This window comes from Astyanax mexicanus, chromosome 6 (assembly GCF_023375975.1).
Source record: "Astyanax mexicanus isolate ESR-SI-001 chromosome 6, AstMex3_surface, whole genome shotgun sequence".
Classification (NCBI taxonomy): domain Eukaryota; kingdom Metazoa; phylum Chordata; class Actinopteri; order Characiformes; family Acestrorhamphidae; genus Astyanax; species Astyanax mexicanus.
Window position 1 is genome coordinate 56,080,660 of NC_064413.1, and position 13,686 is coordinate 56,094,345.

At 40.5% G+C, this 13,686-nt stretch overlaps 1 protein-coding gene across 9 annotated transcripts; it reads right to left on the bottom strand.

The window, feature by feature from the left end:
* Window positions 1–1,085: 1,085 nt before the first annotated feature.
* luc7l (LUC7-like (S. cerevisiae)) lies at window positions 1,086–13,394 on the bottom strand. Of its 9 annotated transcripts, none has more exons than XM_022662194.2 (11): window positions 13,166–13,394; window positions 10,989–11,059; window positions 9,105–9,199; window positions 7,749–7,847; window positions 7,515–7,625; window positions 7,262–7,405; window positions 5,997–6,173; window positions 4,915–5,003; window positions 4,793–4,822; window positions 4,318–4,530; window positions 1,086–3,175 (listed from the first exon to the last, which is right to left on the bottom strand). In XM_022662194.2, exons 2-11 carry the CDS (start codon window positions 11,044–11,046, stop codon window positions 3,040–3,042), a joined length of 1,152 nt encoding a protein of 383 aa, XP_022517915.1. In that variant the 5' UTR covers window positions 11,047–11,059; window positions 13,166–13,394; the 3' UTR covers window positions 1,086–3,039. The 9 variants fall into 9 exon arrangements, with proteins under 9 accessions (XP_022517915.1, XP_049336041.1, XP_049336038.1 ...); XM_049480084.1 differs by lacking the exon at window positions 13,166–13,394 and adding an exon at window positions 11,791–13,155 and having other exon boundaries at window positions 10,989–11,454; XM_049480081.1 differs by lacking the exon at window positions 13,166–13,394 and adding an exon at window positions 11,760–13,155 and having other exon boundaries at window positions 10,989–11,575.
* Window positions 13,395–13,686: the final 292 nt, after the last annotated feature.

Sequence of the window (13,686 nt, forward strand, 5' to 3'; positions counted from 1 at the left end):
AATATATTTTAATACTGTTTGATGTTTACTCCTTTAAAAGATCTATCATCACACAACGTTTACTTTAAGCTTAAATAGAAAAGTCGTTTTTTATAACTATTTTGTATTAAAACAGACTATTACTTTAAATAGCAATATGTAATATTTACATTGGGTAATATTACTGTGTATTATTCAAATAAATTATCATCACAATAGCTGAAATGTACGCTGAATTAATTTTTTTATTTCAGTTTTTCAGGTGAAGCTCCCACGCACTCAGGTGATCTGGAGGGGAAAGTCAGCTGACCTCACATAGGCCTGTGGATTGGCTGCCTTTTGGATGATTCAAGCAGGTGGTCTGTTTGTAAAAGCCTTACTTAAACTTAAGTTATTTTCTGTCTTTTTTTTATTTTATTTTATTTCGTTGTGGTTCCAGGTAAGTTAGCTGGGGGCTGGGTTAAGATTTGTTTTGTTGGATATCGTGGCATTAAGCTCACCCTGAAGTTGTTGTTAAATTTTCTTTTTGTGTATTTAAGTGATTTGTCTTGATTTTAATACATATTTACTGAAAACTGACGTTTATGTTGTTGCCTCCTTAAACCCTAGACGTTTTGATTAGTTGGGAGTTTCTTCCCTCAAAATATAAAGTGGGTCTTTGCAGCTCGTTTGAAGTAATAAAACGTGTTAGTCTTGCTTAAAAAATTTAGAAAGTTTCTAACCTTTAAAAAAAATGCTTTTATTGTGGTAGTTTCTGCCTCTGCAGCTCCCCTTCAGGTTCAGCTGTGCTATAGGCCAGGATGATGTTTCTGTGTACTTTGGTACACAAACACATCACAATATGCAAATCAGTCAATAATCAATAATACATATCAGAGGCACACTACTCAGCCCAATCAGCTCTCCTTCCTGCTCCGCATCTAAACCCATACATCACCTATAGTGCCCCTCTCAAACCACCCCTCCCATTTTTAGCCTTTTTCAACTTTAAAATCAGGATGTGTGTTTTGGACATTTATGGAAATACAAAACAAATAACATCTCGTATCGATTCAATATGGTATTTTACAGGATGGGTCGTAACCGGACATGCAGAGACAGACGGGTTCAAGTTCATAAAATCCATTTAATGAGTTAGATTAGGACAACATGAATCATAACTGCATTATAAAAGAACAGGAACATCTGAGACCTGAAAGAATAAACCATCAGAGAACTGGACTCGGCCATGAATCACTCACTCACTCGGCGTTACTGATCTCTAGCCTGGTCTTCTGCTACTGGAGGAGACAGCAGGACTTCTTCCTGTCTGTTTAGGGAGGAGAACGTGCAGCTACGTTTATTTACACACTCACACACACACACACTCATACACCCACACACACATTCACGGGCTGTCAAACTGACCTCAGAGCAGCTTTAAATAAAGCCTGAGCCACCTCACACACACTCTCTTACACACTCGCACTCACACACTCTACGAAACAGTACAGGTACACGGTAAAGAGCTCCACCGTCTAAACAGATCAACATAAAAAGGGGGAACAAAACTAAAATAAAAGAAATGAACATAGTAAACAGAATAATTGGCTGAAAACGTGGCGAATTCTGTAAATGCAGCCGTTTACCCCCAAATACTAAACACTATAAAGACTGTAATGCGACCGAACGACGGCTAGCTCAGCACTCTTAATTCCCTTTACCTACAGTTCTGCAGTTCAGTGCTCAGTGTAGAGTGGTGATCTCCAAGCCCAAAGTGTTCAGACCCAGCCCAAATCAGATTTTTACCAGATCTAGACTCAATCCAGATTAATGTTTGATATAGTCTGGACATACAGAAAATACATGAAATAGGATTTTAGCATAGTTATCTAGTATCCTGATTGATTTGTGACAACCTGGACATTAATAAATCACATGAAAACGGATTGTTGATATATGAAGACTAATCCAGATTGATATTTGATGGTCTGTATATCCAGATATCTCATGAAATTGGATTTTTGCTGCATCTAGATTGCATCCAGATTTTTTTAAAAATATTTTGTGCAGCCAGAAACCACATGAAATAGGATTTTAGCATGGGTACACAGAGTCTCATTTCATGTTTGACAATCTAAACATCCAGATATCACAAAAAAAATGAAAATGAAACATGAAACCTAATCCAGATTGATTTTTGATAGTGTGGATATCCAGAAATCTCATGAAAATGGATTTTTGCTGCGTTTAGATTGTATCCAGGTTTAATTTTGATATTATGTGCAGCCAAATTGGATTTTGGCATATGTACTTAGTATCCCGATTTATTTTTGACAATCTGGACATTAAGAAATCACATAAAAACGGATTGTTGCTATATGAAGACTAATCCAGATTGATGTTTTGTAAGATGGTCAACCTGAAACCACATGAAATATATTCTAATTAGTTTGTTCATCAGATCTGAATCCTATTTGGAGGTGGTTTGAAATCTGATTATAAATCAGATTTGTTCAGATACATCTGAGTCTAATCACTAATCACCACAGCACCCATGGCAGATACAAATTTGTGGTGTTCAGACATGCAAATCCGATCTAAATCACTGTACAATCAAATATCAGCCTCTCCTGGAGAGCTACGTACTTTCCTCGGGCTTAAAATCCAACCCCACTAATCCCAATCCCACTTGACCCAACCAATCAGCTCCATCCGAAGCCGCTGATTGGCTGAATGGGAGTGTTAGATTTGGGCTGGAGTGTAAACCTGCAGGAAGGTAGAGCAGCTCTCTGAGAGAGGGCTGGAGATCACGCTTCACACGGCCTGATCCACAGAAACACTGATATACTGAACACTAATCCAGATCTGAGAGGAGCAGAAACACCGGGACTGTGCTGCAGGGGGAGACGGGAACAGCGGCTAAAGATAAAATAAAGGGATTTCATTTAAAATAAAAGAGGAAATGAGGAGAAACAGGCTGTGAGTGTTGGTCAGAGGTTGTGTTCGGGCAGCTAAAGGGGATCAGGCTAAAAGTCTGCGTTTCCATCAGAACTGAAGTGTGCTGCAGGAGAACCGAGCTCAGAGCTCTCCCGCCTCTCTGTCGCCCGAGCGACGAGACTCCGCCCTCCCGTTCACACCGTCAGACCTGCGCTCGGACGAACCGCGGCGACCGTCACGCTCACGAGAGCGTTCACGCTCACGATCCCTCGACGACCTGCAAAACACAAACACACAAAACATACATTACACAGTGATCAGGACTTTATCATACGCTATAGATACAAACAAGGTTAGAGTGTGTATTTACTTGTGTTTACAGCTGTGTCGAGTGTGTGTTAGTAGTAGTGTGTATTTACTTGTGTGAGTGTTCTCGGCTGTGTAGAATGTGTGTTGGTAAGTGTGTGTGTGTGTAGAGTGTGTGTGTGTGTAGTGACAGTGGTGTGTGTGTGTAATTACTTGTGTGAGTGTGTGTGTGTTGGTGCGAGTGTGTGTTGGTGCGAGAGTGTGTAAGTACTTGTGTGAGTGTTCTCGGCTGTGGTGTGTGTGTGTAGAGTGTGTTGGTGCGAGTGTGTGTGTGTAGAGTGTGTGCGTTGGTGTGAGTTTGTAAGTACTTGTGTGAGTGTTTTCGTCTGTGGTGTGTGTGTGTGTGTGTGTGTGTGTAGAGTGTGTGTGTGTGTGTGTTGGCGTGTGTGTTGGTGTGAGTGTGTGTAAGTACTTGTGTGAGTGTTTTCGTCTGTGGTGTGTGTGTGTGTGTGTGTGTGTGTGTGTAGAGTGTGTGTGTGTTGGCGTGTGTGTTGGTGTGAGTGTGTGTAAGTACTTGTGTGAGTGTTTTCGGCTGTGGTGTGTGTGTGTGTGTGTGCGTGTAGAGTGTGTGTTGGTGCGAGTGTGTGTAAGTACTTGTGTGAGTGTTTTCGGCTGTGGTGTGTGTGTGTAGAGTGTGTGTGTGTGTTGGTGCGAGTGTGTGTAAGTACTTGTGTGAGTGTTCTCTGCTGTGGTGTGTGTGTGTGTGTAGAGTGTGTGTGTGTGTGTAGAGTGTGTGTGTGTGTTGGTGTGAGTGTGTGTAAGTACTTGTGTGAGTGTTCTCTGCTGTGGTGTGTGTGTGTGTGTGTAGAGTGTGTGTGTGTGTGTGTGTTGGCGTGTGTGTTGGTGTGAGTGTGTGTAAGTACTTGTGTGAGTGTTCTCTGCTGTGGTGTGTGTGTGTGTGTGTAGAGTGTGTGTGTGTGTGTGTGTTGGCGTGTGTGTTGGTGTGAGTGTGTGTAAGTACTTGTGTGAGTGTTCTCGGCTGTGGCGTGTGTGTGTGTGTGTAGAGTGTGTGTGTGTGTTGGCGTGTGTGTTGGTGTGAGTGTGTGTAAGTACTTGTGTGAGTGTTCTCTGCTGTGGCGTGAGCGGGATCTGGAGCGTGAGCGGTGTCTCCGGCGTCGATCTCGGGAGCGCGAGCGTGAGCGGCGTTTCTCACGCGAAGCTGAGCGAGATCTCCTCCGCCTCCTCTCCCTCTCGCGGTCTCGTTCACGCTCACGCTCGCGCTCTCTCTCGCGCTCACGATCGCGTTCACGATCACGAGAGCGAGACCTAGAGGAACAGGAAGAGTGTCAGACAAGCAAAGAACAGCAAGCTTTCTTCTGCTAAAAGATCTACTGCTGCTCCTTATACTCCTGGGTCACTGTGTGTGATGAATTACAGCTTGTATACATGGTGGAGGTAGCTTCATTTACAACTTATAGTGAGAGCTAGCATGAGGAAAGTACAGCTTTCAAACAGGGTGGAGGTAGTTTCACACACAGTTACTGTTACTATGTGCTGTTGTGGGGTAAAATAAATAAATATGTCTGACCTCTTGCGTTCTCGACTGCGTGATCTGGTTCTGTAAAAAAATAAATAAATAAATAAATAAAAATAAAAAAATACAATTGTGTGTGTGTGTGTGTGTATTTTGTAAGTGATTGATTATCTCACCTCCTCCTCATCCTCTCCTCACGCTCTCGCTCCTCTCGTCGCTTTAGGCGCTCCTGATTGCGCCTCTCCTGCTTATCCAGCACTGTTTTCTACAGGAGGAGGAAACAGAAACGTTTCATTACACAATTCATACTGAAAACCTGATCCGATACAAACAGGATTTACAGGAGCCCAGTTTCCCCAGACAGGGATTGGCCTAGTCCTGGAAATACTACACAGTATTCCTAATAGAGATTTTATATTGAAAAGAAAATATTAGACTAATCGAAGACTAGGTCGTATTCCTTTTCAAAGAAACTGGTATATTAAGGGTCAGCAAACAGACACAATAGAAACAACTAAAACAATAGTCAATTAAATACTGCTTCAAATTTTATAAACCTTTCCTAATCCTCTCAGGTTCAACTGTGCTATAGATGAGGATGAGGTTTCCGTTTTCTTTGGTAAACAGACAGTTACAATGTGGAAATCAGTCAAACAATAATACCCCCCCCCCCCCCCCCCCCCCTCAGAGGCACACTTTTCGGCCCAATCAGCCTCTCCCTTCTACAGATCAGTTGGAATAGTATCTAAACCCATACATCATCCAGCGCCTCTCCCAAACTGAGTCAGCTAAAATCAGGAGGTTTAGTTACCATTTAAAGTGCAACTATAACAGTGTGGATAGTGCTGGATCACATGACCAAAATTTATATCGCAATATTTGTTAATTTTGGTCTATGATACATTTCCAATATAGCTTTAATGTTTTCAATATCAAATTTACAATGTAAAAAAAACTTTAACTAAAAAACACACTGAATAAGAAGAGGTGTGTCCAAACTTTTGACAGGTACAGTAAATACCATATGGATATGAAGAGTATAAACGCCACCTCCTTTGGTGTAAGTAATCACACACTGGTTTGGAGCTGCTGGGCAATATGGCAAATCACAGTATATAAAAATATTATAATATCTTAGCAGTACTCAGCAGTGTTCTGATTGGTCGAGGTTCTGAACAGTCTGATGGATTAATTAATAAGAGCGTCTCTGAGACCCGGCTGAGGAACCGGTTCTTTAATCACAGAAACCATCACCCACCTTCAGCTGCTCCAGCTTCTCCCGGATCTGAATGAAGCCCAAGTGCAGTTTCCCGCCGAAGTGGTCGGCGAGGCGACGGTCGTTGTCATGGAGACCCAGGTAGGCGGAGCAGACCTCACACACGCGAAGCTTCTGCTGCTGGAAACTGGAGGCTGGCATCGAGTTCCTGTACTCCTCCTGCGGGGAATATCAGGACTTTAGTCCAGTGTGTATTCAGTGTGGGGTTTCCACAGTATGAATGCAGTATGAATCTGCGGTGTGTGTGTGTGTTTTTTTTTTTTTTTTTACATCCTGACGGTTATCATTTTATATCGATATTAATCCATTATGAATCTGCAGTTTATGTATTTTTTTTACATTCTAACAGTAATAATTGTACATTGATTTTAATCCAGTATGAATCTGCACTGTAACTATTCATGTTATTTTTACAACAGTGTGTTTTTACTGCAGTGTGATTGTTATCCAGTATGAATCTGCAGTGGGTGTAACTGGAGAGTTATTTTAATCCAGCATAAATCTTAACAATGACCATAACTGCTGCAGTGTGACTGTTATCCAGTATGAATCTACATTGTAACTAGATTTTTAAATTTGGCAGTAATAAATGTGGAGGGATTGTAATGCAGTACGAATCTGCAGCATGTTCTTTTTTTCAATTACGGTAATTGCTGCAGTGTGACTGTCCAGTATGAATCTGCCGTATTTTGTTTAACAATGACCATAATAAATTGATTAATTGATTGTATGAATAAAAAAAAAATCTGACAGTAATAAATTGAGAGCGATTTGAATCCAGCATGAATCTGTGGTCTGTGTGGTATTTGTAGTTGCCAGTAGAAACTGTGGATTCATTATAATCCAGTATGAATTTGCAGTATTTTAACAATTACCATAATTACTGCAAAGTGATTGTTATCCAGTGTAAATTTAGACTGTAACTATTTTTTTACATTTGGCAATAATAAGTGCAAAGTGATTTCAATCCAGTATGAGTCTGCAGTGTGTGTACTTTTCACATTTAGACAGTAATAATTATACATTAATATTAATCCAGCATGAATCTGCAGCGTGTTACTTTTACAATTATGGTAATTACTGCAGTGTGACTGTTTTTCAGTATGAATCTAGAGTGTAACTAGTTTTTAAAAATTGCCAGTAAAAGAGTGGAGTGATTTTTATCCAGTATGAATCTACTGTGTGTGTAAGCACCAAAAGAAAACTAAACGTAATCAAAAAACGTAAAAGACTCTGGCAGCACGTACCTCGGCGTCCTTCTTTCTACTGCGAACTTTCTCCACTTCCTGTAGGATCTTCTGAGCTTCGTCTACATTTCCCTCGGCTCCCAGCTGCTCCGCCTTCGCCAGCAGCTTACCGATCTCCTCGTTCAGCTCGTGCACTTTCTCCGCCTGGTTCAGACAGACAGGTTAATATAATCTTATCTCCAGCTCCTCTAGTTCCTGTTCTCTCTGAAACTAAGCTACGTTATCTATATTTACTCTGGTTATTATCACACACCTTGGCAGCGACCTCAGCGCTGATCTCCTCCTGCGTCTCGGCGAGGCGCTTCTTAGCCAGTTCAGTTCTGCGATCACAATCAGCGATAAACGACTCCAGATGATCCACCGCCTGAACACAAATCACTGATTATTAACACAGCAGCAGCACTAATACAGTCACTATAACACTGATAACACCACCCATACATATAAAATAAACTCCCCACAGCAGCAGTGTGATCTGTTTACTTACGTCCAGCTCGAAGAACAGGTCCCGCTCTTTAGAGGCGATCTCATAATCCGCCCGCAGAGCCAGGTCATGGATCTTAGAGCACTCGCCCAGGTCCATCCTCTACACACACACACACAGAGACACACACACAGACACACACACAGACACACACACAGACACACACACAGACACACACAGACACACAGAGACACAGACACACAGAGACACAGACACACAGAGACACAGACACACAGAGACACAGACACAGAGACACAACAGAGACACAACAGAGACACACACAGAGACACACACACAGAGACACACACACAGAGACACACACACAGAGACACACACAGAGACACACACACACAGAGACACACACACAGAGACACAGACATAGAGACACAGAGACACAGACACAGAGACACAGACACAGAGACACAGACACAGAGACACAGACACAGAGACACAACAGAGACACACACAGAGACACACACACAGAGACACACACACAGAGACACACACACAGAGACACACACACAGAGACACACACACAGAGACACACACAGAGACACACACAGAGACACACACAGAGACACACACACACAGAGACACAGACATAGAGACACAGAGACACAGACACAGACACAGAGACACAGACACAGAGACACAGACACAGAGACACAGACACAGAGACACAGACACAGAGACACACACAGAGACACACACAGAGACACACACAGAGACACACACACAGACACACACACAGACACACACACACAGACACAGAGACACACACACACAGACACAGAGACACAGAGACACACACAGACAACAATTCAGAACCACAGCAAAGCTGATTCACTTTTACAGATTGATTCAGTGAGCAAGTTCTGATTCACTCGTTCCTAGGAGGCTTTATTGAGCACACTCCCTCCGACTCGCAAACACACCCTCCGATTCGCTCATTTTAAGGAGGATTTAGCAAGCATCTTCTAATTCAGTTTGACTCGTTCCGATTCACTTCCATTTATTAGTTTTAATAGATCCATTGTTATATTTAAATTTTTGATTTAGAGGGTTTAAACCTGTGACTAGTCAAAATTAGATATCAGCATGGGTCCAGAACTCCCACATCAGTGCGTCCCTAGCATATAATGTTTGAGACATAAAGGCATGTGGCCACGGGCTAGACAACAAATTCAGTTAATAATATTATTACTCAAGGTTTCTATTCAAATTTTGCAGCAAAATGAATTTTTAGGTCTCAATTCCACAGTTCTGTCTATGTGCTCCATTTATAAAAATTTAATTAACAAAACAGTTCTAACTGAATAAACCATTGTTGCAGTGTGTGTGTGTGTGTGTGATCCTCACCGTTCCTGAGAGGATGTCGTGAGGGCAGCAGTTGAGCAGGTGAGATTTGCATACTCGCTCGTCTGTAAACTTCACCCTCTGTCGAGATTCATCTCCTGTAAGAGGAAAACACACCATGAGGAAGAATACACACTCACGCTGACACTCGCTCTCACACTCACACACTCCTCATCAGTCAGTACTATATGCACTGATAACTGTACTGTGGGGGGTTGGGGAGGGGGATGTTCTTCCTGCAGGGGATGATGGGATTTGTAGTTGAATAAGAGGGGCTGGCAGTATAGATACAGTAGCTAATGGGCCGTTTGGTGTTTAACAGCAGCAGATAACCAGAAACTATGCAGAAAAACATATGAAATTATTTAGTATACAAAAAAGTGTTAAACAAACCACAATATGTTTTATATTACTTTACATTCTTCATAGTGTCTCCTCTTGTTTAGATGATCAGTTTTGAACATCTCTGCTGGATTTTGTCAGTCAGTTTTATGAGGTAGAGTCACCTGGAATTCAGGTTTTCAGTTAACAGCTGTGCTGAACTCATCAAGAGTTAATTACTTGAATTTCTTGTCTCTTAATAAAGTGTTTGAGAGCATCAGTTAAAGTAAAGTAGTGAAGAGGTAGAGTTACAGGTATACAGTGAATAGTGAATATTTGAGTAATGTTCGAATCCAGATTATGAGAAGCAACAACTACTCAACTAAATAAAGAAACAAATGACTTAAAAAAAAGAAATGAAGGTCTGTTAATCGAAATAGAAAATAATCAAGAAGTTTAAAAGTATCCTCAAGTGCAGTCACAAAAAATATTATGGTGGTATGGTTGGTTTGGTTTATTTTTGGTTTGTTTAACACTGTTTTTAAGTTACTACATGATTCCTTATGTGTTCCTTTATAGTCTGATAGATCAATTTACTATTCATTTACAATGTAGGAAACAATAAATAAAACCACCATTTTTGAATAGTACTGTATATTTTAATTCTATTCCAATTACTACTGTTTTTTGCTTTTTATATTTGGATTTCTCTTGTTTTTGTAATGATAAAATGGAGTTTTTTTTAAAACTGCTGAACTATTAGTGTGTGTGTGTTCTGCAGGATTCTGCAGTAATGAGTTTCAGTGACAGTGACTGATGAACCCACTAAAATCTGAATTGGCACAGACAGCTGTGGGGGTGGAATAGGGGGGTGAGGGGGTGATATATAGCTTTTTTGTGCTTAGTGTGAGAAGATAGACTCTCTGTCTCTGTGTGTGTGTGATTGTGTGTGTGTTTTCAGACTAGAGTTAACCCCTGTGTGTGAGTGACTGTAGGACAGCATTGGGACAGTTCCAGTCCTTCAGTATAAAACATGATTAGGGGCAAAACAAAAATGAAAAATAAGCAAATAAAAGTAAAACTAAAGTAAAAGTGTTAGTTTATACACACTGCGAGCGAACTCTCTCTCTCTCTCGCCCATACTGTACCCCGCCTGCGGCTCCAGCCCTTCGGTGGCCTTTATTAAAGATTAAAGGGTAAAGCTTTTCTTGATCAAACCTGTAATGAGGAAGTTGGGAATGATACAACAAGAGTGAAAGAGCAGACCTCTGGCGCAGGATTTTCCTCTTTTTTCTTTATTTAATTCTCTGTGAATTTTACACTTATTTATATTTCTTTATTTTATTTTTTTTCCACACAGTGAAGCTGCAGCAGTGCTCTACAGGTGGCGGCCCGGCGCGTGCCGCAAACCGCCGGCCGTCTCTCGAGCCGGCTTTACTTTACCGTCACTCTGCTTTTTACCAAGTCTTCCTGAAGTAGGCTTACAGAATAGTTAGGCTACGTCTGGAAAAGCAAATAGAATGGTTTGGATATTCATAACAGCTTTAAAAATCATTGGTGACTCACGGCTCGATGAACATGAGGCTTTTCTGCAACTCCCTTGCAGAGTGATGTAGGCTGGCATAGATACACTGAACCTTAATGAATAGAATAAAGGGGCCACAATTGTTCAGTCTGTATGAAACACATGTACGGGAAGCAATGAATTCATCTCAGCACTCTCTCTCACACACAGACACATTACGGCATTCACACGGCCCAGTTCATCTTACACACCGAGATCTCAGCGAAATACAACATCCCTCCCTTCATTCAACTCACTTTAAACACTTTAGCCCACGGTTCAGAATCCATTACAGCCCAAACAGACCCCGCCCTCAATCACGGTTTCCTCTGAGCACAGTCACAAACTCTGTTTAATGTTTGCTTAAGACGATTTTCATAACAGAGAGACACTAAGGTACATTTACCACAGTAGTGCAATTCTAGACATAAATTTACCTCAGTTGTGCACTTCTAGTCATACATTTACCTCGTAGTGCAATTCTAGTCATACATTTTCTTCAGTAGAAGTATCAAAATCATATTTACCTCAGAATTGCTATTCTAGTCACACATTTACCTCATTAATGCAATTCTAGTCATACATTTACCTCAGTAGTGCAATTCTAGTCATACATTTACCTCTGTAGTGCAATTCTAGTCATACATTTTCTTCAGCATAAGTATGAGAATCATATTTACCTCAGAATTGCTATTCTAGTCACACATTTACCTCATTAATGCAATTCTAGTCATACATTTACCTCAGTAGTGCAATTCTAGTCATACATTTACCTCAGTAGTGCAATTCTAGTCATATATTTACCTCAGTAGTGCAATTCTAGTCATACATTTTCTTCAGTAGAAGTATCAAAATCATATTTACCTCAGAATTGCTATTCTAGTCACACATTTACCTCATTAGTGCAATTCTAGTCATACATTTACATCAGTCGTGCAATTCTAGTCATACATTTGCCTTAAAAGAGTTATTCAAATCATAATTTACCTCAGTAGTGTAATTTTAGTCATACATTTATCTCAGTGGAGCTACTCTAGTCACACATTTACCTCAGAAGATATATCTTCATATCATACATTTATTTAAGTGGAGCTACACTAGTCATAAGTTTACCTCAGAATTGCTATTCTAGTCAAATTTACCTCAGCAGTGCAAATTTAGTCATACTTTTTCCTCAAAAGAGCTCATCAAAATCATACATTTACATTAGTAGTGTAGTTACACTCATTAATTTACCTCAGCAGTGCAATTCTAGCCATAGATTTTCCTCAGAAGAGCTATTCAAATCATAATTAACCTCAGTAGTGCTACTCTAGTCATACATTTACCTCAGTAGTGCAATTCTAGTCACACATTTACCTCAGAAGAGCTATGAAAATCATAAATTTACCTCAGTATTTTAATTTTTATCATACATTTACATATGATTACACATTACACCAGTGCAATTATAGTCATAAACTTACCTAAGTGGAGCTACTTTAGTCAAATTGCTATTCCAATAATACAATTACCTCAGTATTCATTTTTTTTGTTTAAACTCACCTCAGTAATGCAATTCAAATCACACTTTTACATCAGCAGTGGAATTCTAGCTATTCATTTATAAAAAATATATATATACTGCAAAATTACAGTGATACATGATACGTAATAAATTTAAAATAAATTTACCAGGAATTTGGTAAAGTATTTTTTTGGCATTCTTGTCAATGAGCAAAGAAAGAATTTAACCTAATTGTATGTGGAAAATTGTTTTCTTATTGTGCAAAATGACAAACTGTTTCAACTTGATCTAACTTTGAACTAAAGGTAATTTCACAGTTTTGCCTAATTTATTCTTTGTAAATATTGTGTTTGTTTTAAACATATGGATTATCGTGATCTGTATCGTGTATCGAGTATCGCGATACTCAGCCGGTTTATTGGGCCGCCTTGCCGGAGCTGCTAGCCTAGCTTATCTCCATTAGCCCGGTCCGGCCTACAGCCCAGCAAACATTAAACAGAGCCTTAAACAGAGGAAACCGCGCTGTTCCCGCTACACCTCACACACATTTACACACTATAAACCTATATACACTGATATCGATCAACAGTACAGCCGATCAATCACATTACTGATCAATATTCATCATCATTATCACCGCAACGCTTAGCCTAGCTTAGCTTAGCTACTCACCGTCCCTCGCCGTGCCCATCAGCTGATCCAGCAGCGCGCGCATCTGAGCCTGAGCCGACATCCCGCGCGACCGATCACACACCTACACACACCTGAAAACACCTGCACACACCTGAACCCACCGCCCGGTACCCGGATCGATCAGAACCGGGATCAGATCAGCGCTAGCGGAGCTAACACACACACACATACACATACACACACACCGAGCGCCGCGGCTCCGCCCCCAGCCAGCCAACCAAGCCCACACAGCCAATCACCGAGCGCTACGTCACATTAAAGCTGTACACCCCCTTTATTTAAATATGAACCTTTAAAATATGAAATTATTACAAATATCTTAAAAATATTAATATACAACTTTAATTTGATTTGATGTAATATATCTGTCTTATAATATATATTTTTTATTTAATCCTAATAATGAATGATATATTCAGCTCTGGAAAAAAAACAAGAGACCACATAAAAATGATAAGACAAATTGAAAACATCTGGAATATAATCAAGAGGAAGATGGA